The 25,315-nt window shown below is 35.3% G+C and overlaps 1 protein-coding gene across 2 annotated transcripts in view; it reads left to right on the top strand.

The window, feature by feature from the left end:
* Positions 1 to 25,108, top strand: part of zormin — a 260,665-nt gene extending 235,557 nt beyond the window's left edge. For both annotated transcript variants that reach the window (XM_071587298.1, XM_071587299.1), the window contains 9 exons: positions 37 to 3,579; positions 6,284 to 6,378; positions 8,387 to 8,927; positions 10,928 to 11,279; positions 13,564 to 13,770; positions 16,035 to 16,673; positions 21,626 to 21,813; positions 22,803 to 22,983; positions 24,410 to 25,108. In XM_071587298.1, the coding sequence (XP_071443399.1) occupies positions 37 to 3,579; positions 6,284 to 6,378; positions 8,387 to 8,927; positions 10,928 to 11,279; positions 13,564 to 13,770; positions 16,035 to 16,673; positions 21,626 to 21,813; positions 22,803 to 22,983; positions 24,410 to 24,516 (5,853 nt within the window). In that variant the 3' untranslated portion in view covers positions 24,517 to 25,108. The remainder of the gene's footprint in view (positions 1 to 36; positions 3,580 to 6,283; positions 6,379 to 8,386; positions 8,928 to 10,927; positions 11,280 to 13,563; positions 13,771 to 16,034; positions 16,674 to 21,625; positions 21,814 to 22,802; positions 22,984 to 24,409) is intronic.
* Positions 25,109 to 25,315: the final 207 nt, after the last annotated feature.

Genomic DNA, 25,315 nt, shown 5'->3' with positions numbered 1-25,315 from the left:
AAACTTTTGTCAAAATAAGGTTTTGGTATTCTACAGAAAAAACCGAAGCAAGCAACAGAGAAGGTTGTGGTATTACCCCGTCCAGTGGTCGCCTCTGAGGCTGAGAAAGCAAGAGTGCATGAATCACCGATGCCTACAGAGACTTCAAAAATTGAAAAAGTTGATTCCTCAAAAAAAGATGATCTTTCTTCATCTGTGACCGAGATTGTTTTAGAAACTACTCAGCATACTGAGAAGCATGTATCAATGAAAATGCGTCATTCTCCAATTGCTGACATTCCCATTCCAATAGGAAAGGTTGTCACATCTGTTGGTACTCAGTCAGAGAATTTGGAAACTCTTATTCCTACTACTACAGCTACTGATATATCTTCAGAACACAAGGAGCCTGAAGATGATACAAAAGAAGAAAGTGACCGAGAAAAAATAAATAAAGAATTGGTTGAAATAAAGCAACAAGGAAATATGCAAGAAGCATTGTCAAAATTTAAGAATCTTGAAGCTCAAGAAGGCCCTGTTCAGTCTAAATTTAGTCAGCAGGATACTGTCAAGCATGAGCAAGCTAGTTCTGAGGTGCTTGTAGTGAGAAAGTTAACCATGGAAAGGTCTGTGACTCAAGTTGATAATTCACCTGGTGTGGGAAGAGTAATCCCTATTGAAATTGAGCAGAAGGAACCCCAACAAGATAAGGAGATACCAGTACCTATGACATTTATACCATCTCCTCCACAAATGAACAGGGAAGAATCTGTTGTTGCAAAACCACTTGGGTCTCTTATTCTTGAAAGTGGAGAGGAGATTGAACCTGGGCCTCCCCCAGAAATGGGTTACATTCCGAAGAATGAAGTCCCTCAAAAGAACCAAAAAGAAGAAGTTGCATGTAAAGTGAGAAAGCTGCAGGAAGAATCTGAGAAGGTGCTGTCACCTGTAGATATACCATCTGGAGCTGTTCGACTCTTCCCAGTATCTACCCCAGCAACTGTTATTACCACAACTTCCATGGGAACTTCCAGCTCTGCATTCACCCACTGGATTGGGAAAGAAAAAGATCAGGTAAAATCTCCCATTTCACTGCCTTATGAGCAAAAAGAAGCTATTCCTCCCTTGGGAACATTCTCTCCTATAGGCAAGGAAGTGAAAGAAGTACCCATTTTGAAAGAGACATCAACTGAGGAGAGGGAGATAATTGTTAAGGAGGAATTTAAAAAGGAAATCATAGTGCCACCACCCTTTATTGCAGCTCATGAAAAGGTTCTTAGGCCTCGTAGTCCTCTGATGAGGCCACTTACTCCTGGATCTCTTGCTCCCTCTGCTGAGGGAATAGCCATGGAAAAACTTTGGGCATCAAGGAAAACACCTGAACCAGAGGTGGGGATTATGACTGCTCCATCACCTGTCCCATGTCAGGTCACACAGAGGGAAAGTACAAAATCTCCAAGGCCACCTTCAGCACAGGGTGTTGCTATGGATCGACTGTGGGCTCATAAGAACCCACAAAGATCAATTAAGATGTCTTGGCCTCCGCAGCAAACCGAAGAAGAAAGGAATGCGCCCGTATGGGTCACCAAAGGTGACTCTGAGCCCATAAAATGTACATCCCCTTCTGTACTTGAGGCAGTCCCATCACATCCAACTCCTATCATTACATCAACTAAGGAATTTACATCTGTGGAATCTACAATAGAGAAGGAGCAATCAGTCCAATTTATTTCATCTACCCCTGAACCAGCTATTACGTCTGAAGCAGTTCACCAATTCAGTTCACCAAAAGAGACTATTTTCAGGCCAGTTCCACCTCCTGAATCTGATGTAATTAAGCCTGTCCCATTATCAGAAGTAGGGTGCAAACCTATACCACAATCATCATTGAAATCTGAGGCTCCCTCAGAATCATTGTTCAAACCGGTTTCCTGTGCTACTACGGCAATTCAAACAACATCAACAGCAGAGAAAATAGCTAAACTAGTATCGCCAGTATCACAATCAAATTTAAGTTCTGATTCAAATGTCCTTCATTATTTGGCACATGTCACTCACTCTAGTTCTGAAGCAGAGACAAGAGAAATGATGCTATCATCTGAGGTCACATCAACAAGCAAAATGGAGGTTAGTTCCTTTGAAAAGTCAGTTGAGGTGAGTACATCAGCTCAGGAAACTTCCAGTGGAACAAATGCTATGGTTGTTGAGGAAAAAGTTTTAAAACCTTCAGAAGCTAAAAAAGTATGGCCTCCTTGTTCAAAGACTGAGTTTGAAATGATGGCTCCCCCGGCTGTCAGGACTGGTGTGCAACCTCCAAAACATTCAGAGCCTCCCCCTCCAGAAAGCCATATTGATGATGAACTACCAATACAACTTGAACCAGGTCCTCCACCTGAAATAGTATTTGCGGAGCCAACTTTAGAAAGAAGAGTATCAAAAGTAGAGTCCATTGAATTAGACCTTGATAAAGAGCCATCAAAGCATATTGTTGGGGCTGTGAGAACAATCCCTCCTCCAGTTAAAGAGAAATTGAAGACTAATAAATCGGAAGAATTTTCCAAAACAACTTTTCAGTCAATCACCAGTCAATCACACAAAAGAACTGTTGGAAAAAAGTCCAAACCAGAGGAGAGACCCCAGTCTACACCACCTATGTCATTAAGTGCTTTCAAGCCTTTTCCTGAGTTAGAACCATTTCCATTCAAGCCAGAACCAGGAAAGCACATATTTCAAAAACTACCTCCACCCCCTAAACCTTCAGTATTTAGGAAAGGTGAATTTACTGAGAGCGATTATGAGAGTGACATTGAATCAGCTCGGATACCAGCAAAGTGGAGGCCTTATGGAAGTGACACTGAGGGTGATCAGCCAGCATATCGTCGTGTAAGACCTCCTGGATCAGTAGCACACCCGAAAAGACCTATGTCTGTAGGACCAGTTCCTTTGCCTCCCAGTACATTTGAAAAACAGCCTCCAAAACTTGAAGGTCCATCTCCACTGACTGTTGGAAAGATTGCCAAACCCCAAGCACAAACTGCTCCAAAGGCTGGAAAAATAGAGCATGTATCTAAAAGAGTTGAAAAAGAAGAGGTAAAAGAAGTGACATCTGTAAAAGTTATCAAGAAGCAGATGACCCATTCATCCAAACATGAAGTTGATGGACAAAAGAGAAAACATTCACCACCAGGAAAGAGTGTGAATGCGTTCACTGAAAGTTCGGTTGTCAAAGAAACAGAACAAGTTACTGCCCCAAAATCTCCTGTGAAAAGTAAACCTAGTTCACCCAAAATGAAGGCAAAAAATGAAATGACTGAGAGTGGCTACATGGCAGATACTGATGAACCAAGATGGCAACAGAAACTTCAACAAAAGGATGCCAAGTCCTCTTCTTCAACAGCAACAATAACATCAAAATTTGAAGAGAGGGTATGTGAGTCCATGCAAGAAGTAACCAGTAAAAGTTCTCAAAAAACCCATCATCATCATCATCATCAGGCTTCATCCAAATTTTTGAATCAGCAGCAAATAGCAGCTGCTGCTGAACTTTTAGGTGGAGAGAATCTGGGATTGGAGAAGGGTGTTGGGAAGAAACCTGCGAAGGTGTGAGCTTATTATATACAGCAGTACCTTTCTAGCTCCAATTTTTGTGTTGTGCTCTTTGTGTTTGCTTTTCCCATTGATTAATATGGATTAAATTAAGTATTTTGCATGCATAACTTAGAGGTTTCATTCATTAGGGTCATAATTTTGTCAATTTCCATTTAAATTGGTGGCATTCTTCCCTATAGAATAGTGCACTTATTTTTGCTTTGGTATTCTGACTAGCTTTCTAATTTTGAATATTCTCTGTTGCTTACAATTCAGCATTTTGCTGCACACTGTAATCACTTTAGGATTGGAATTTTTTCCTATACTGTAGTGTACAAAGTGTTATGAGCATGGCTTTTTGATCAGTATTTCATGTCTACATGTATATGTTCCTAACCCACTCATTTCTACGACATTTCTTTAGTCATTAGTTAGAATCATGGTTGCTTGTAAACGTTCAGTCATTGATATTTAGTGTACCAAGAGATAGAGGGTTTTTATGTGAATTGATGTTTAATAATATCAAATAGAAATGTTTGCAATCTTATGGAAATAAATTCAGCATTTCAATATCTCTTGTGGTTTTCCATGCTTGAAAAACCTTAGATTTGCTTCTCTCTGCATCACTTGTTTTTACTGCCAAATATACACCTTGGGAATCAAAAACCTTAGGAAAATAAGTTGATTTGGCGTATAAGTTTAAATCAGTTTTTTGCCTCTGAAAAATCTGATCAGTCATATACAACCAATAGGAGCTACATGCATCTTCTAAGTTCTTCAATTGTTAAGAACCCTACAACAATAGAAGGGATTACATCTGGATATAATGCATATTTATGAATTCTTACACTATTTCCCAGAAAAATAGATAAAAAATCTGCAATGAAACTTTAGAAATACTATTTTTCTATGATCGAACCTATATTTAATTCACATCACAAATCTATATCTGAAACTACTTTCTGCATCGACAAAGCATTATCCCTGTCCTCTGTTTATCACAATGCGTTTGATTGCTTGTTGTTTATCCCCTGTTTAGTGTTAGCCCCAAATCATTGTTTATCACAATGATTTGGGGCTTTTTTCCTGGAACAACTATTATCATCTTATTCTTTCTCTGGGCCTTCCTTATAAATCTATATCTTCCACTCAGGATTAAAGCTGACCAAAGTTCATCAATGGGCTATACCTCCTAAGTGGCATATAAAAATTGAAGTAGGTACTTTATAGATCAAAATGTATGGATCATCCCATAACTTTTTTATAGTCCGGTGATAGATACCTGCTACATTATTAAGCCACTGATACAAGATAGTGGTACCACAAAATAAAGGGCAGCTCAAAGAAAGTCAGCATCACTTGCATATATTTAAATATTTCTTACATGTCAAGGACAACTTTGAAATTATGAACTGATTAGATTGCTTTGCCATAAAAATAAATTCTTGTTAATATATGTACACTTTGTAATATGTTTCATGTATTTATTTTTCCGATTGATTAATATGGATAAAATGGATATGTTATCAGTCTATTCCATTTCAAATGTTTTAAGAAAGTTAAGGGGCGTTTTTTGGCTCAGGGCCCACAAAAGTGTGCCCATATTGCAGGATCTTGTCCCCTTAAGTTACGTGACTGTTGTACATGAATTTTCAGCAGTCAATTCTCTAGAATTTGGGGGATTAGGATTAAATTTTGTATACATTTGCCTTTTCTTCAGGAAATCTCTAATCCCTGTCCTCCTTAATCTATTCAACCAAGGATTTTATGTAAATAGTATGAAAGAAGTGAACAGAGGCTCCATAAGTTTGTAATCAAGAAAGTCATCTAAGTATTCATAATTTTATATAATCAAACTGGCAATTATTTCCTGAAACAAGATAAATTATCACATTGATGAAACTTATTCATAAAAATATGAAAAAAGGCTTTCTTTTTAAAACGTGTGTAGAAGTTTGCCTGTGGTAAAAATATGACATTAAAAAAGAAAACAATCCACATGAGAATAAAACCCATTGTAATATTAATCATTGAAAAAAGTTGAAGACTGCAATATCTTCCATTAATAGGTACCAGTTTCATGGAGACAGATGTTTACTCGTTATCTAATGAAAAACGAATGGCGAATTGTCATATTGTATTACTAGTAGTTTAAGTGCCATCTAACAGCAGAAAAAAGTTGTTCCACTTATAGGCAGGGTTTTGGCTACCTGGTGTATAGCCTCTTAAATGTTCTCAACTCTGGATTACCACCTATTGCTATCATCACCATTCATATGACTGCACATCACTGTTGTGCATTTCTGTAAGGCCCCTTGACCACCTCATTGAAGTCTGTGTGGTCAAAGTCTTTGACAGCACATTTGAAGTCATCTTGCATTCATTGGTCAGTACAGCTGACAAAAATCATGTGAAATGATTAAGCTTAATAAATTCATTTGCATTGTATCCTATTAAGGTACTGAATTATAGCATAACAAAATTTTGCACACACAAGGAACTTTGTTACGTGAGAACAGAATTTTCCCAAAGATCTTTATTTGGCAATCAAAACTTTGAATTTAAAAAATGTTTGTTTTATAAATGTTGTATGTTATGTGACTCACAACTGTTATTTCATGCTAGCAGTAGAGCTTGCTTGCTGTTTAATGCATTGGACTTCTTGGAGTCCAATATGCTTTTTCTATGCTCTTCTCAATAAGTTTCCATTTTGTAGGAGTTGATTGCTCCTGCAATTGTGAAAGAGATTCCAGGATCATCAAAGACAATGTTTAGCAAGAAGGATCAGTTTGAGATTCTCAGCTCTTCCAAGTGAGTACATTGAAATTTACTATTTTGGGTATTGTGTTATTTTATAGTTTTAGGAATTGATTGGGGATAAACTGTTTTTGATCATGTCCACAACAGATCAGAGTTGTGTTACTGTAGCAATTTATAATCTTAACATTTCTAATTAAATAATGGGTAAAAAACCATAGACACAGTAATCAACCTGAGGGTCAGTTTGGTAGGTGATGGTAGAGTTCACCCAGTACTAAGCCCAACGGAATGTGAAATTCACACATCAGGGTAGGGGGGCCAGTTCCTTTCCCTGTGCTGGTTATGGTTGTCCAGCAAGACCACCTGCCAAAACCGACCTTCGGCTTGATTACTTTGTTCATGGTAAATAATGGATACTATTTATATTTAGTATTAGTTTTTATTTACACTACACAGGATGTGGTGTTTTGTAAAAGCCTTAAGAAATAAACTCATTGACATTAAACACAACAAAACTAATATAAAATCTATTGTTGGGCCTTTTCTTCAAGAACACAAACAAGATTAAGGAAAGTGATTCTTCAAATAGAGTGGCAAGAATATTTACACAATGGTTACGTATTATCAACAATATTGATTATTTGCCTCTTATATACATAAATGAAAAGTAATTGCAATGCGGCACCATTAACAAGAATATTATTTGTGAGAAGGGTAAAGTGATTTTTGCTGGCTTCGTTAATTAGATGTCAGGATCATCAATGGCCAAACTAAGGGGAACTGTACATGGTTTAAGAAGTAAATGAGAAGAACCGTCATCCACGGTATTGTAAGGCATGGTGAAGGAGCAAGCTTTGAGTTAAAGACAGCAGAGAACTTCATCAGTAACTTCAAAAAGCTTGTAGATTCTGAGGATTACCTACCTGAAAATGTTTTTTATTTGTGATGAGATGGTTCTCTTCATAGGGAACAAATATTTGTGCACATAACAGTAGAAGGAAATGCAACGCCTGGCCACATGGCAATGAAAACATGTCTCACGCTGCTATTTTGCACAAATGCAAGTGGCGATTTGAAAATCAAACCCCTGCTTGCTTATCATACAAAAACTCCACGAACCTTCAAGAAGTGTTACGTCTAAAACAGCAGGCTAAATGAGATTTGGAGGCCATGGAAACTTTTGCTACCTACCATGTGTACAAGGCATTGCCCTAATGAGGCACTGGCACATTAGTACCATAAATTTATGTAATGATCGCTCTGAGTTGCGTTTTCATCAAATTTTGGAGCGTCGGTAAAAAGAAATATCTCCGGACAGCTGTCTAGTAAAAAGGAATTAGGCACATATCACAAATAATTTACAATTTATTTCAATTCTTTTTTTTTACAAATTGAGTTCCCATTCCTGGTTTCTTTATTCCATGATAGAAGAAAAGGTGAATATGATCCACAATCCTAAACAATGTATGCATAATTGTCTTTGAATAAACCTTTTACATGATTTATTCTTTTTTAAAATGGAATGTATAAGTACATTTTACAGTAATTTATATTGAAAAAATTATTACTTGCAAGTGTACAGCATTTATCATCTGTTATAATAAAAGCAATTATTTCATTGCTAGAGTACCTATAACTACTATAAAGGAGAGAGGAAACTGGGAAATGCCATTATTGTAACTTTTAGGAAGTTACTGTTGTGACATTTATTACATTCTACTTATGAAGGAAGTTAAAACCATGTAATAAATGCTATATTTTTCAGTTTTGTGAAGGGTGAATTATGGGCGGGTAATTATTATAATTTGATAAATAAATGTAAGTGGCACCACATGATTCAGATTTCAATTATCCCTTTAACCATCCTATTCACCTAATTCTCCAGATCAGATGTGTGTACAATTATGAAAACACAGTCACTTCTGCTTCCCATACAACTTGATGCTTGCTTGGTAGATTAGCAATTTTATCTGACTAAAACAGTTTGTGTCCATTATGAATGCTTCATCTCTACTTCATGATTTAGTATCATCTCTCATTCCATTTTGTACCTAATTAGGTCAGCTGGAGTTATGCAGCACCCATCTGTACAGCCTTCATATGTCCTCCCAAAGCCTGGGTCTCCTCCTGAAGAACGATATGCTCCTCCTCCTCCTCCTCTTCCTCAGCCGATTACACCAAGTCAAGGGAAGAAGATGCCAGTAGACAAAAATCCCCTGCAAGCTGTGGAGACTTCCAAGAAAATGCACTTCACTGAATCATCGGAGACATGCCATCGGGTAGTGAGCATGGAGCAGACCACACGGGTCATTCAGTTTGGTGATAAAGGGGTCAAAGAAGTGGTGCATCCTATTAGAAGCCAACCACATACTTCTACAGATACACCAAAATTGGTTGAACTTGTGGAACTTGAGCCATTCCCTTTTAAGCCAGAGCCCCAAAAACCAAGACATCCATCTGGTCCACCACCTCCCAAACCAAAGAAGTTTACTAAAGGGGAATTCCGAGAAAGTGACTATGAAAGTGATGTTGAGAATGTTCGTATCAAACCTATATGGGTTCCACATGAAAGTGACAGTGAGGAACCACACTACAGAAAGGTAATGTAGATACTTCTTATCATTCTTTTCATTACATAAATGGGTTTTAGGAAAACAGTTTTTACGTATTTACATTGCTTCAAAGAAACTGCAGGAAATTCCACTGAAGTACTATTGTGGAGTCACCTGCTGGTATGTGTGCCAACATTTGTGTTTGATACAAATATTTGGTGGATCACTCAGCCATAAATTGAGAAGTCCAAGGTTTGGGCCCCAGTTGTATTGTATATTTTTTAAAATTTACGTAACCGTAGTGTTTTTCCATGTATTTTTCCATCTATCGGTTTTCCTAAAATGTATAATCTCAGTAATTTTTAAAGCATCCCCTGCTTCTTTCTTTCCATTGTATGTTTGGAATCGTCTTATTTATGGGTTTGTTCCTGTTTCATAGAGGGATTTTGCTATTTTTTTGTCTCTTTCTCCTTCCCTTTTTTTTCAACCCCTCATCTTAAAAGTGTGTCAGCAGTAAGGTGAGTGATGGGTAACAGCAGCAGCACTGCCATATGCACTCCAAATATTTATATTAATATTTGCATATGGTATATTAGCTCATTTGGTAGAGCAATTGGCTGAAAATATGGAGATCCTGGGTTTGAACCCCTTTGATTTCACACTTTTTCCTTGTAAATTTTCTTATCCATTATGCTGTTTGTGCATATATTTGCTTTACTCTTTTTCATCTAAATATGTACTTTTATCAGAGCATTATGAAAAATAACAACCATATCTTAGTTTGGTTTGCTTACTGAAAAAAAACATTCCATACCTGCTTTCAAGAGGACAAATGACATAAATGACTCAACTCTAATGAGCATAGAATGAAAATCAGGAAAGGAGCAGCAGGGATGTTTCACTTCAAAGGAGTCACATGATTTAATCCCTTCTATACACCGTTCTCTGCGTTGGGTCTTGTTTTTGGCTTCCTTTTACCTCCCTGTGGGGCCACAAAATTACCCCACCTTCTCTTTCTAATGCATTTCTTGGTAAATCTTCTGCTTGGTAGAAAATTCATTAGGTGATTACTTGGAGAAACCTGGTAATAAATGTATGGGCACCCAATGGGAACTAACTCTTTAACTTATCCTTTGATTATTCTTGGAAGTAATGGTATGTTTGTTCGATGAAACAGATTATTTGTATTGGAGAATTTTTTAAGAATATACATGTAGTACGGTGGCCCACAAAATTGAGTCTTAAAACTTTTAATTTTCATACCACACTTATATTAAATGCCATTTGACTAGAAAACTCTATTTGCAAAAATTAGGCTTCTTCAGTCTATAAGCAATCACACTAAAAGTTGTTGTATTTAAAATATAAGCAATGCAGTAGGGAAGGTGGCTGGTGACTATTGCTGTGATGGCATTATGACCATTGAAAGTGTGTGGAATTACAAAGTGAATTATTTCATTTCATTTCAATATGTTATGCAAATTCCATAAAGTTACGCCTGAGACAATAAATTTTATGACCATTGATACAAGAAAATAGGTTCATCACATTACCTGTATACTGAGGATCCATAAAGAAGGTCTTGGCCAGCAAATTTATGTATGGAAATGTAGTTCAGGGATGTGCAGTGTATTATTCTTTTGGAAAATGGCTGCAAAAGTTTTATTAAACCTATCAGAAATTTTTTAGCCTTATATATGTATCATGTTCGTATATGATAATATAAGACTGATCCATTGAAGATGAGTATTTTCAAGTACAATTTATAAATTAGGTGGGTGAAAAATTATTAGCATAATCAGTTCATCGCTATATCAATTGTGTATAATAGAGTTTCAACATTTTTATGGTTAAATGGTGTCATCCTTGAACCCAATTTGAGTACCTATATGCGAAATATCAAAACATATTGCAGTAGCAACATTTGTGGTGTAAAATATTTTATTCCTCACTCCCGACTTTTATTCTAAGTTTTTATTTTCATTTATAATAAAATATGACCATGGCTTTTGACAAAGAATTAATGAAAACTTATTTTTATGAGATAGGTAAGACCTCCCTCTACAACACCAAAAAAATCAGAGGGCTCAGAGAGAGGGGGACCTTCCCCAGCTCCTCCTACAGAATTTGAGAAGCCACCTGAAATGTCTGGCCCTCAGAAATCTCCATATCCCTCATTAGATCGAAAAGAAAAGAGCAAAGTTATTACCTCAACCACTAAGACTGAAGCAGAGCAAAAAAGACTGATGAGGGTAGAAGAAATGAAGAGAAGGTTCAGTGGAGGAACAGAATCTCAAAAGCCAATAGCAAAACCAGTTGACTATTCTGATGGCATAATCCTGCAGCCTGGAGATAAGCCAGAATATGGATTTGCTGAAGGTCTTCCAGCTGCTGCATCATGTAAGTGTCATGTTTATCCCATTTCTCATATGCGTACAAGCATACTACATTCTGCTTGCATCAATCCGACTTGCATTAAGTCAGGCTGTAGACCCTAAGAATACTACTAAAAAAAGTCACAGTACATGCCATCAGTTTTAAATTTACATCACATTTGTATGCAAAAAGGTGTACAAAAATCAGAACTGAATTGTCATTGGATTTTCATTCATAAATATACTGAAACAACAGCTTTAAATATTACTATTTTAAATGGTATTAGTTTGAATGTTATCTACAAAAAGATTTAAATTATGACTAAGCTGTATGAATAATGGAAGTTTCATTATATTTTTATCCATAAAAGACTAATGCTGTTACCTATGGATACTGGTGAGGGGCAGATAGCTTATTCATATCTTGAACATTCATTTTACTGTGTTATACTATTTTTATAACTTTGAAATTTTGGGAGCTTTAAAGGAACAAGATGTTGTGACGAAATACCTTGCATACAATGTCACAGGCATTCATAGTTTTGCAAGTGTTTTTATAACTTATTTACATGCCTAATTCATGCATGTATGCATTTATTAATGTAAGATTGGATATGTCCAACATAATCCACTGCCATGCGACAATTTCTGAGTGTAAAAATAATTTTGCCTTGACTAGAAGGCGAATGATTTTTACCCTCTGAAATTGTTGCATTGAAATGCATTTTAGCAGATGGCTTTGTCAAAAGGTTACCGTTGCAACATCTTGTGCAATTTCTTGGAACAATCCACTTCAGCAAAACACTTTCTATATTTTTTGTCTTGTTTGCTGTTTCTTATTAAATAATGGAGTTCAGCCACAACAAAGAAGGTGGCATATTACAAGTGTGTGTGATATAGCTGCAACAGTCTACCATGGCACAGCACATTTGAGCATTCACATTGGATGCATTCAGAAGAATTAGTAATTGGGAGTGGAGCAGACTTTCACTGTTTCATAACTGTTGAGCTCCCCCCATTCTCAAAGAAATTGCTATAGGGATGTCATGTGAGGGTGCATATCACATTTTAAACAGTGGAATTGGATATGAGAAAATTGCCTGCTGGATGGATGATGAGACTCCTGACGAGAGATCACAAAAACATCAGAATGGAAATTTCCAAATGATGTTTGGCCCATTTGAAGAGCAAACAACAAGATTTTCTTAGCCAGATGAAGCTTGGGTCCACTGCTATACCCCAGAGGCATAACAGCAGTCAAAGCTGTGGAAACATGTTGATTCACAACCACCAAAGAAAGGAAAGGCAATATGGTCTGTCGAAAAGGTGGTGGCTTCAGTTTTTTGGGGTGCGAAAGGGATTCTACTGATAGATTATCTTTCCACTGGTCAAAAAATTACTGGACAACGCTATGATGACCTCCTGGATCAGCTACAGCAAAAGATCCATGAAAAAAGGCCAGGTTTGGCAAGGAAGAAAAAAATCTTTCATCAAGACAATGCCCACCCACACACAAGTGTTGTTGCCATGGCAAAAATACATGAACTAAGATATGAATTGTTGCCATACCCACCTTATTCACCTGATTTGGCTCCATCACATTTCCATCTCTTCCCCAAGCTCAAAATTTTCCTCTGTGGACGGAAAGTTTCTTCAAACAAAGAACAGCCGAAGTAGATAAGAATTTTGCAGGCCTGAAGGAATCTAATTTTCGAGAGGGGGTGAAGACATTGGAAAATCGCTGGACCAAGTGCATTAGTGTACAGGAATACTACATTGAAAAATAAAAAAGTTTAATTGAGGTATGTTGTTTATTTCTATTTCATTCCCAGAGCTTTTCTAATTATCCTCGCATATAAGTTTACAAATTAATGAGTTTTGAGTGTGTATCTTGTTTTTTTTGCTACTTAGGTAGAACAAAACATTGCTGTGATATTAAGTCTGTTGCCAGTTTTCAAACAATAGCACTTGCATAGAAACATGTAATATATTCATTATCAGCCTTGTTTTTCTAGTTGCCCATAAATTATTTTCCTTTACCCTGAATAACTTATCAAAATGAAAATTGTTGAAATTATCCACTATGCAGAAATCGTAATGGCTGATGAGTTATATATGTCAAAGAGTTAAATATGCAGCAGCGGATAATTTTCCTATGATTTTGCCAAGAATCCTGTTATTTATTAAAATAGTTGGAAATTTCTGCCTAGGTAATGAATATGTTAAATATCTGCCAGTATGGATAGAAGAAAATTATCCCATACTTTTTAATGAAGAAAGGGTGTAATTTCATTTTTTGGGGCCTTTAGATGCTGCCACTCACCATATGAGTGAAATGTCTCAGACTTTTAAATCCAGAGCTCAGCAGTTTGTTAATGAAATAGTGCAAACAACAAATCAAAGTGGCCCTGAATCTAAACCAAATGGTGTGCAACAAGTCAGGAAAGTTGGCGAAGAATTGGCCAATGGAAGTGATCCTCATTCATATCGTGAAGAGTCTAGGCTATCTCAATTTGGTAAGTGGATATTTAAAAAAATATTTTACTTGATATTATAATTAGTGAATGGTATCTAATGTCATTAGATTTTATTAAAATTATACAGTTAAGAATCTTGGATTTAATGATCATATTTTTATTAGTCTTTAGTAGTATGTTCAGATTCATAATGATCACCACACGTATGCTGTTGCACATCTATTTATTTAAATATTAAAAAATAGTGCAAAGGATATTCATTTTTCCTCTGGAAAGGCTTTGAAAATGTCATATTTCATGCATTTCATATTTCCTTCTTTTAACCATCTTGTTCCTTAAAAAATATTAAAAATTACAAGAATGTAAGAATGTACCTTTATGATGGCCTATGTCTTCCCTTAGCAGAAATGGTAAGGAAGAGCAATTTTTCCTTTCCATCCTCTTATGCTATGAATAAAGTCATTATAATCTAATAAATTCTAAGCCATCAGTGTGAATATAAGGGATAGAGAATGTTAGGGAACCTCCCAACACAATCCTTCAAAATGTAAGCAGAGGAGGAAAGGAAAGGTCACCTTAACGGAAGCCTTTGCTTCTTTCTACCTCAGGACCTGTGCTGAATTCATTTTGTGGGGGGGATGTGATAAGGAAATGGGGAATTCTCAATCAGAACAATGTTTATGTTAGATGTGTGATCGGTTTAAGTTTTCTGTGGGTCGTCATGTGTGCAGGAACTAGCAAAAATCGCAATTTTAATCTGGACAATTATAATTAAACCAGTGGCTCATGCTGCCATGGTGGATGAGCCACCAACAAGTAGCCAAACAGATTACAAAATCTCAGAAAAATATTGTCAAAAGGATGGTATATATGTCAGCAAACGTTCAGGAGAGAAAACCATAAAGTTAGTGGCAACCCTGCCTAAATGAACATTTTAAATGTGATATTTTTCAGAGAAGCTTAGGTATCTGATTAAATTAAGCAATTTTATATTGAATTCGCCATAAAATGCATTACATTCTTTATAGTAAACTTTCATATGTCTCTTACCATCCCTGGGCATCAGAGTATTTTTCCTAAATGGCAGCTGGAAAACCCAAACCATTATGTTCAGTTCCATCCCAAATTTGGCAGAATACTGTATGTACCATCTGATACCATAACTAATTTGAGGAAATGGAAATGAGACTAAATAAAGATTATTGATGCTGTCTGTGGAAGCTGATTGTATATGCACTTATGATAACTGCAACCATTCACAGAAGTGAGCTCCTGGATAGATTCTCATGGACAAATGTGAAGATAGTCTTTTGTTCATGCTTTTAAGGGGGCTGACCATCTAAAAATATTCAGAATTCGAAATAATTCATTTTCATTTTTGTTAAATTACTAAGAAGGATGAGAGAATGTTAAATTGCGTTTCAATTCATTCCACAATATTTTTAATCTGCTTTCTCTCATTTTTTCCTTAAATTGAATCTATCACTTTTTCAATAGAAGAATCAATCATACTCCACCATTCACATTAGTCCTTAAAGGGGTGTCATATGAACTCAATATTACTTCTCAAAAAAATACCGAGCTGTGTGAATTTAACTTATTGCATTGGCTGTCTTTGGAATTTAACATTTATCTAATGCTTAATGCTCATTGCTCTAGCCAGAAAGGGAATCAATCCCTTGAGATTCATAAGAATCATCTGAAAGAGTAAATTCCGAATTAAATATAATTTGTAATTAACCTGGCCAGCCCAATGTCCTGTCGGTGGTATGAGGTGTCAATGCTTGTATAAGAATTATGAAATGGCCATTTTAATTTTTTTATCTATTTACATGCTGTATTAAAGTAGTATCTTACTGAAAAGGCCTGTCACAGTAAAATCTTCATCATTGAATGTTGTGGTGGGTCCTGATACATCAGGCTTTTACATAAAATGCTCTAAAGGAGATGTTCTAAATTTTAAATACAAAATTACCAATGCTTTTGAATGATATATCTGACTGCATATTTATCCAGTACGCAAGTGCTATTGTTCTAAAAAGGAACTATTATTTTCATTTCATTTTTATGGACGGAAGACTTATCTTGCCTCAATTCACCATTGTCCTTATACTCTTTCCATTATTAGGGAGAGATATTAGGATACATCTCGGGTTATCATATTACTTTTTCTAATTCAAAGAATTTTTTCTTTGATCCTTGGCTTTCAATCTGTTGATAGATCAGTTTTTCATATAAAATGTTATTCTTATGCTCCTTTAATAAAACCCTTTATGTCTACTATAAGTAATCCTTCACTCTAGGTACAAAATGTATAGACCCTGACACAGGCCTCATTTACTTCAAATATGATTTTGGGTACGAGTTTGGTGTGCTCCTTCCTGGAGAGGGAGCAGGTATGGGAACCAAAAAAGCGGTGGCAGGTGCTGGTGGAACTCCTGCATCAAAGCCAAGAGATGATGACATAGTGGTACCAGTGATCCATGAGAAATCTGATGTGCAGGACTCCAAAACAACAAGCGAAAAATCTGTTTCAAAGTTAGGGGGGAAAAGTACACCAAAAGAAATATCCACTGCTCCCCAGTTTCACCCCAAAAAATTTAGTCACCTAAAATCTGTCAAATGGGAGCCCACTTCTGAGAGTGAGCTGTCTGATGCTGAAGGGACTTTTCCAAAAGGAAGTGGTCCCCGACGACTTCCCCAACAAATGGCTGCAGCCAGTGGGCCGAGAATCATCATCCCAACATCTCCTTCCATTCCACCTCCCCTCTCTTCCTCTCCTTCATCATGGAAATGGGTTGGTGGAGCTGACACTGGGACCCTCAGTCCTGTGTCTCTCTCTCCTCGGAGCCTTCCTTCATTTTCACCCCATCCTCTGCAGCAAGGTGTTGTTGGAACCACTGCTACTCCACTAAGAATTACAACTGGGGCTGATTCGACAGGTATCACTGCATATAGTGTAGTGCATCAAATGCCTGTGGATAAACTAACAGTTATGGTTCACACAGTCCCAAAAATATTGTATGAAATCATAATCTTATGTTCTTGTCCTTAGGAAAACTTGGTAGCTTCTGTGCCAAAAGATTTCTATCATCATTGTCTCTTAGTTAAGCTTACTGTTATAAATATGTTTGCATAGGGACTCTTGCTTGTGATGCAAAATGTTGATGTCAATGTGTTGCATGGTTAGCCAACCATAGGTTGTGGATGGATACTAAGAGCAAAATATACAATGACAACTCACCAATAGACTGCCATTCTCAAATACTAACATTTTGAGGGCTTGATGCTAATATTTTTCATCATGGTGTATTTAATTCCATAAAATTTCTTTCTCTGATTACTAATAATCAGGATTTGATTTTTTTCTGTAAAAGCTTTGGTGTGTTCAGCAAAAGCATTGGTTTTTCTATTAATGCATTTGTACTTTTATAGAGACAAATCAAATCTGTCAGATTAGACTCTTCAGGCTAGTTTTTTGCTTGATAATGTAATGGTAAATAGCACCCATTTTAAATTTCATAGCTCAGTGATTCATTTTTTGCATATTATGTTGTAATCATCCACACACAGTTAATACAAACTATTGAAATTATGCTAAAAAAAATGCATTGGCCATTTTCATAAGAAGAGGGTCACCATTTAGTCAGCATGAAAAAAGTTGATTGGCCTGGCCCATTCTTCATCTGATACATTAAAGCAATACCAAAAAGACTAGTACATGGTACAAGAATGATGTGTGATAAAAACGCAAAAGATAACATCTTTACATTTTAGGTACGATGACATTCTATCGTTCATCATTTGTTTACTTCACTAGCTTAAGAAATAAACTAAGTGCAGCTTAGATTTCAAGTACTTATTGATTTCAGAAAACATATAATATTTTTTGTCTGCTGGTCCTCTCTGTCTTTGATTCAATGGCTCAAGTGACAAAGTGGATGTTTTCATGAAGAGTTAAATCTCCTAGCACTTTGAATGATGTCAATGCATTGCATCATGTATCCATGAAAGGAATAATTGAGGAATTGTGGGAGCCCTAATGCAGTATTCTCATCCCATTGTCTTCACTAGCTAGAGGGATGCCAAACTTAAAAAATCATTGAAACCTATTTATTGTGGTTTTTTAATAGAACCCACTTTGGATGCTAGGCATCAAGAAATTTAGGAATATGACATGAAATAAAATGAATAGTTTTCTAATTACCCATAATACAATTGCTTTCTTTTTTTGAAACCCTTTGCTTAGACTTTTCCTCAAACTCCCAGTTACTTGTCTTTCAAATATCTTATCTTATTTGTTTGAAATAATCTGTATTGACTCACAGATCCTTCCCTAATAAAATTTATTTTTGAAAAGCCAACTTAAGCCGCAAGCATGCTGTATTGTAATGAAAACAGCTGTGAAACGTACAAACATTGAAGTTGTATATACTTTTCTACAAAAGTGTCGATATGCCATTGTTTTCTATATGTACCTTGTCAGCTGACCTTCAGCACAGTCAAATGATGAACTTGTTGAGTCACTAGAAATGGGGAGTCGAGTGAGGAGTGAATATTAAGTTTCCATTATGCAATGTCATAAATGATATTTAGGCAAACTGTGCCATGCATCACATGCCTGTGTTCATGCATCACAAGACCAGACCATAGATTACAATTTCAATGTAGGTATATTTAGTTTGATTAATCCTAGGTAAAATGTACACGAAATCCTGTGGTCAGTGATTGTTCATAGAATATGAGTGAATTAATTTCTCATTAAATTTCATCAAAATAAATTGATATTATTATATAAACCACATGGCTATTATTATTACTGTCTCTGACTAGAGTTAAAGTGCTTATCGCTTGTGGTTCTTCTTCAAATACATATTACCCACTTCCTGTGATCTCACAGCAGAGTGGTCATGGTAGTTCAATTTTAAATTGGCTCAACTGCATGACAGTTTATCACACTAATATTATGTTGACATACTCGATGAAAAATATTAATTTTATTTCATGGAAGTACATTGATGTAATACGGTAAACTCAGAAAGTTATAAGCACAGGTCATGCAAGTGGAGTAATATAATCAGTTATCTTCTGCATCATAAGACAAGGCTTTCCATATCTATGGCTCAATACAACCTCTACAGAGCACTAGTAGTGCTGCAGCCTTCCAATTTCGAATCATAGATTATATTTTCCACTTGTTTTAGGGCTTTATGGTTGTGTGAAAGAATTTTACAAATAATTTTCAATAAATTCTTGGATCAAAAGTTTTCATATTTCTTAAGGTAATTGTGGGTACTACAGAAAATATTAGGAAACTGAAATGTGTTGTTTCAGTAATTATACCTTGGAAAAATTCAAAGAAACTCTGGAATATTCTGTGACAGTAACTTTTAATGGAGTTGTCCACTAATGCACATTAAATGCAACAATTTTGAGTGCAAAAATTATTCACTTTGACCAGGGTCCAAATCTGGATGCCTCAATGTCCAGCCAAGTGCTTTAGCCAGTCAAGTTACCGAGGCATTCCTTTACACTTCAAAATTTTATAAGCTTCAAAGGAACAAGATGTTGTGATGAAATACCATACCTACAATGTCACAGGTATTTGCATTTGTGCATATTGTGCTGTAGTCTACAAGGCTAAAACCAACTTTTACACACTAGGGTGATTACTTTAGTAGAAGGTGTATGGTAAAAACCCTAGTATTTAAAAGTTGGCTTGAAGCTCGTAAACTATAGCACAATGTGCATGATTGTGAATACCTATGACATTGTATTTACGGAATATCATCACAGCATCTTGTTCCTTTTAAGCTCCTAAAATTTTTAATTTTAAGAGGACATCTCAATAGCTTAACTGGCTACAGCACTTGGCCGAACATCGAGGAATCTGGTTTTGAATCCCAGTCAAGGCAAATGATATTTAAACTTTGAACTTGTTGCTTTTAACTGTAGCTTGTTTAATAATAACTCTATTTCACCATGTAAAGATTTATTATGATCATGATTTTGAAATCTTTCATGGTTTCAATGGTCCTCACTAGAAGATAATGAAGTAATATCTAAATCATGGCTATAATAAATCTCTATATAGTGGAATTATGTAGTTATTTAACTAGCTACCCTATTTTCCCTCCATAAAATCATGCCTGAATCTATGAAATGGATTCAGGTTTTTTAATACATAATTGTTGAGTGTAAAAAAATTTGCCTTGCAAATCTGGATTTCATTCTTTATAAGTGGTCTTATAAAGTAACATATTACTTTTATGGTAAATGGTGTGTAATATTGGCTTTGATTGTTTGGTTCTTACATTTTGGAATGAACTCTATAGTGATTAGGATATTAATGAATACTTTGGTAACTGAAAACGTTGATAAAATTAGCTCGGTAATAATATGTAGTGGTAAAATTCGTATTCTTTTTTAAACATGGGTGGTGGAATTAGTGCTCTCATAATTATGGATAGTTGGTGGTGTAAAATAGTTGTTCCTGACATGTTATTCTATTTCCTAAGATTTATTCCTCTAGCAAAATGTAAATGTATTAATTATTTCAGTTCTAATCTCAAATAGCGTATGGACTAAATTGTTGTTTTGGATTCATGTGATGTAACATTCTAGTTGTTAAAACTTATTTTTTTAATTTAAAAACACAGTTATAGGATAGCAAATATCAAATGTAGTTAGTTATCCAGTTATGTTTACTCATCATTAATTAGTTCAAGGGAAATATTAAATAATGTAACTTAATAGTTCTGCAATATTTACAAAATCTAAAGACATTCCTACTATGTCACATTGCAAGGTGAGCTTTTTTGCTATTTACATCAAGAAAAGTATGTTGAAGTATAATTTATAGTTAATATACATGTAAATTTCAATTCTATAATGTGACTTTGTTTACTTCTTTTGCATGTCTAATTATCCTTACAAAGGATATTACAGTATTTTTCTGGAGTGAATTCGCATGAGGAAGATAAATATAATCTAAAATGGACTTTAGTTTATTTAAACTTGAGTTCTAATAAAAGCTAATTTTTAGAGGCATATGATGTTAGTCAGTAGTTTAGTAGTCTTCTCCTTGGTGAATAGTTAGTTCGTTAGACTCAGTAGCAACTTACCCTAGGATCATTATTACTTTTTGTCTATTCTTCTTCAGATGCTCTCCTTCTTGGACTTGTGAAATATAAAGTTTATTTTCTTTCTTATCTTCTTTATGTGATGTTAGTGAGGCTCTTTTTCTTCTTTTAATTTGAGTGAACGGATACTATTGGGATATTGGAATGAAAGTTTTAAAAATATGTATTATTAATTACATTAACATACACAAATAAAACATTTGTGTTTCTTGATATTTACTAAAATGAAAGTCCAATTTATTCTTGAAATGCCAGCTCAGAATGAATATAAATGACTAGAAATTCTGTAATAATCTTGAACAATAACTTCAATTTTAAAATATTTCTTGTCTAAAATGACCTGTAAATTACAAGTTTTTTTCGGATTGGCATGGATAAGAAAAATGCATGGATTTTTATCTATCATTGATCAAAATAGGAAAAATGAAAATATATGTGCTGCTGCTGTTTGTAGTGATATTTGAGAATTTCAATAGTTTGTATTAAAAATTTTACTTTTTGGGTTATAAAGGTATTGATGTTTTTCACAGCTATACCCTTCAGCAGGTATCTACTTAAAGGAAATATCCCCTTGCACAAAGTGTATGTATTTATGTTTTTCACTTTATAAATGAGAGATAGAAAAATGTAAAATGATAAAACAATGTGTTTGATGCATAGTGAAAGCCTTGCAGAGAGATGCTCATGATATATTGATGTCCTCTATGTTCAGCTTTTCTTATGCTAATGCTTAAAAAATTCTCTCATCTTAGCTTCTCCATCACTGTCATCTCCATGGATGGGAGGTGTGCAGGGACAAGGCCCAATGAAAATTAGTCAAGGAAGAGGCAGTACACCTACACCACCCAGCACCCCAAGTACTCCCACCAGTGCCCAAGGAATGTATGTATTATCTCCTTCTCAGCCTGCCCAACCCAAGAAGCCGCCAACATTTATAACAGTAAGTTTTTCAGAATTTTGCATATTACATATAGCCAAGTTTTTTGTCTTAAAGTGCATACACAAATTTTTTATCATATTGTATATTTTGGTTAAAAACTTCAGGATAAAATGGTGGCAAATCAAATAATTTTTAATGGGTACCTAGAAACTTAATATGATTACATGTTCACATCTTAAAGTCTTATGACCAGTTATATATGCTCAAACTGCACAACTATTGCCAGCCTACAAACAGTGCTCACCATTCTAAACTTTCTTTCCTTGTCAAATCAGGAAATAAAGCACCATACAGCATCCACCAAAAAGCTGGAATTCATATGAACACCATTTTCATTTGAATACCAAACCTTGGAATATTTGATGAAGAGTTTTCATTTTTATGTCAATCTTCATTAGGGTTAGCAAAACCAAATAATGTCAGATGAATGAAATGCAGAAATTTCAACTTGTAAAAATCAAAATATAAACTTAGCAGATGATTCCATTAAAAGTTATTGCCATAGCTGCCGCAGTTCTTTGAATTTGTTTGATGAATGGTCCTTGTCAAAGGTTGCTATGCGCGGATACATCTCACCTCATGCTAATTCCTACAGAATGTGAGGTTGATAGGCAGGCCTTTCCCTATTACTAAGGATGATCTGAGGTTCAAAAAATCACATATTGTAAATGAAGCTAGTGATGCCCAAGGTTACTGGGAATTGAACCTGGGCCTTCCAGTTTGTTGCTGGATGCTCTATGCTATAGGCTATACTATATCTCTGTAATATGTTTATCAATGTTTAAAGACTAGTTGTACATTAAAATACCTAAATTATGACTTGACAATGGCTCACTGCAGTTTAAAGTATTCTAATGGAAAACAAATTTTTATTAGTCCTCTATTATTGACCCTGCAGGAAGGAGTAGATGTTATGTGTGAAAAAATAAGTAAACCTAATTCTTAAAAATAATATTACATATTTAGTAACTACATTAAACTTCTTTCAGCCTCTCAGAGATATTGCAGTTAAAAGTGGGGGAACAGCCCGTTTTGAGTGTATTGTTCAAGCAGAGCCACCACCCAACATCTTATGGTCTAAGAATGGTCGCATAATCGAAAATTCTCCAGATCATGAAATTCATTATCGAAATGGTGTGTGCCGTCTTACTATACCTGAAGCATATCCAGGTAAGAAAATATTTTCTGTTGTTAAGTGTACCTCAAAAATATTTGTTTTCTGTAATATGAATTATGAAACAAAGATTCACATCTTTGATGTGGATATCCTTAGTAGAAGCTTCCCTCAAATCCATTAATTGTGATGGAAATGAAATCCACAGTTAGCTAGAAACTCTGGGAGGATGTCCACAAGTATGAATTCAATCTGTGGTAAACAAGGAATCATTACAGGGTACTCACAAGCCTACATAATCAAACAAAAATATTCATCAGACAATATAGACAGTAGAATTTTTTTGAGAAATTGTAAACCAACATATGATGGCCTTACAATTGACAAATGAAGCTTTACTATAAACAAGCAATAACTGTGGAAACATCTTGACATAGATGGACTTCTTCCAAGTTACAGGGCTCATGACTTTGATTTTCATTTTTGTTGTAATTCAATTTATCCATGCAAAAAAGCATGCAAAGTCCTATGCTTGTGGTTGTGTTCTGCTCTTAGCAATTTCACAATATTTTGAATCAATGGTAATTGAAACAACAAGACTTAAGTGTGAAATAAATGGAATGAAAACGTGCTATAAGAAAATTAATTGCTATTCCAAAAATTATGTTAAAATAACCTGATATATTTTCTGGCTGGAAGAATGCAAGAAACATTTTTTTACATTCAATAAAAGCAACTTCATGTTTGAGAAGATAACATGCTCTTGGAGTTCCAATGCATGCATCTGGACAATGTATTATATCTGCCATATACTTTATGGAGTAGCCAGGATTTTATGGAAAAACTAATATAAATTAGATAAAATTGGGTTGCATATATGTATATCCATTATAATGAAGGAAATATTTGAACTTCCTAATAAATTTGTGACATATACACTGAATACAATAGGTACCTGAGGATGACGCCGTAGCGTCGAAACTAGTCGTACCTGTAATAAAGTGGTGGATTGGAACAAAGTGTTTCTTTTTCATTTATTAAAATGAACTTCCACAAAGTTGAGGCTGAAACTATTGAACTGAATGCAATTACGGAAAATTTGTTTAAATAGCATTTATTGTGATAACAAATATTGTACTATTCATTGGTGATACATTTGCCTTGAAACTTGCATATTCAATTAATTGGATGTGCATCTTGGAAAATGCTGAATAAATTTATGCTTCCCTCATGTATGTACAAAGTATGGCAATTAAATGACCGGACTGGTGCTGCTACCGGCACACAGCAAGCCACTGCAGGTTTGAACTTTCCTGCACCTGTTGATAATTCCCCTACCCTGAGCCTGATGGATATGGTTGTACATAACTCAGTCTCAGTGTAGCAATCACTCGTTCAAGTCCTTGCACGAGCATCTCATTGAGAAAATGCACAAATGTCATATATCCATCTCATGTTTGCCTCAAATTTCATTATTTACAGAGGATGCTGGGACTTACACCTGTACTGCCACAAACATGCTTGGGACAATTGGAACCACTGGTTCACTTCAAGTTCCAGGTGAGAAACATAAGCCTCGCAAGGTCTGAATGCTGAAATGACTTGAAGATACCTTCAAGAATAATTTACAAGTCTTTAAGTTTCAGTTGATAATCATCCTTAACAATAGGTTAATACTGGAATGGGTGATAGGTGTTTATTTGGAAAAACAAATGTATTAATTTGATGTAATTAATGCAGGCAGATTTAACAGTTAAGGGCTTGATTTGCTACTGCAGGCAACACTAAAGGCATAAGCATAGTCTATGAAATCCATTTCAAGAATAACAGATGTACTTAACTAAAGAGCTTCCATTCAAATATTGGTTTTATGAGAATTTTTGATTGTAATACCTACTTCATATAGTTATTAAATGTAAGAAAATACCTGTGGGACTAACAAAGTAATTTTCTCTTTGTATGGTGGTACACTCCTGAATGTTGAAGGGTCTCACTCAACATGTGCTCTTGTTGATTGTTTACATTTTTTGTATGCATATTGTTTGCTTCTAAAGTGAACTTGTGATTGTGCATTTCTGCTTTAGAATTGGTAAACTGGTGTCAAAACCATGGGCTTTGTGTATTTAGAGACTTGGCATTCATGTTGTAGCTGTCATTGTAAATAAATAAGTCTGTACTTTACTTTCTTTATGGTGATGGGTTCTTTTTTGTTCTCTTCCTTCCTTCCTAAACTGACTACTGCTTTAAACTTAAGGGTTTGAGAAATTATGATTTCTTAAAATATAAGATGGAATAGCATAGATGTAGAAATAGAAATTAGCCTAAAAAATATCATCTTCTTCCTCAATGTGACATGAATCTTTGGTTTATAGTAAGAAAATACGAGGG

This window comes from Hetaerina americana, unplaced genomic scaffold (assembly GCF_022747635.1).
Source record: "Hetaerina americana unplaced genomic scaffold, ioHetAmer1.1.p SCAF_3, whole genome shotgun sequence".
Taxonomy (NCBI): Eukaryota; Metazoa; Arthropoda; class Insecta; order Odonata; family Calopterygidae; genus Hetaerina; species Hetaerina americana.
This window is presented reverse-complemented; position numbering and strand designations above follow the sequence as displayed.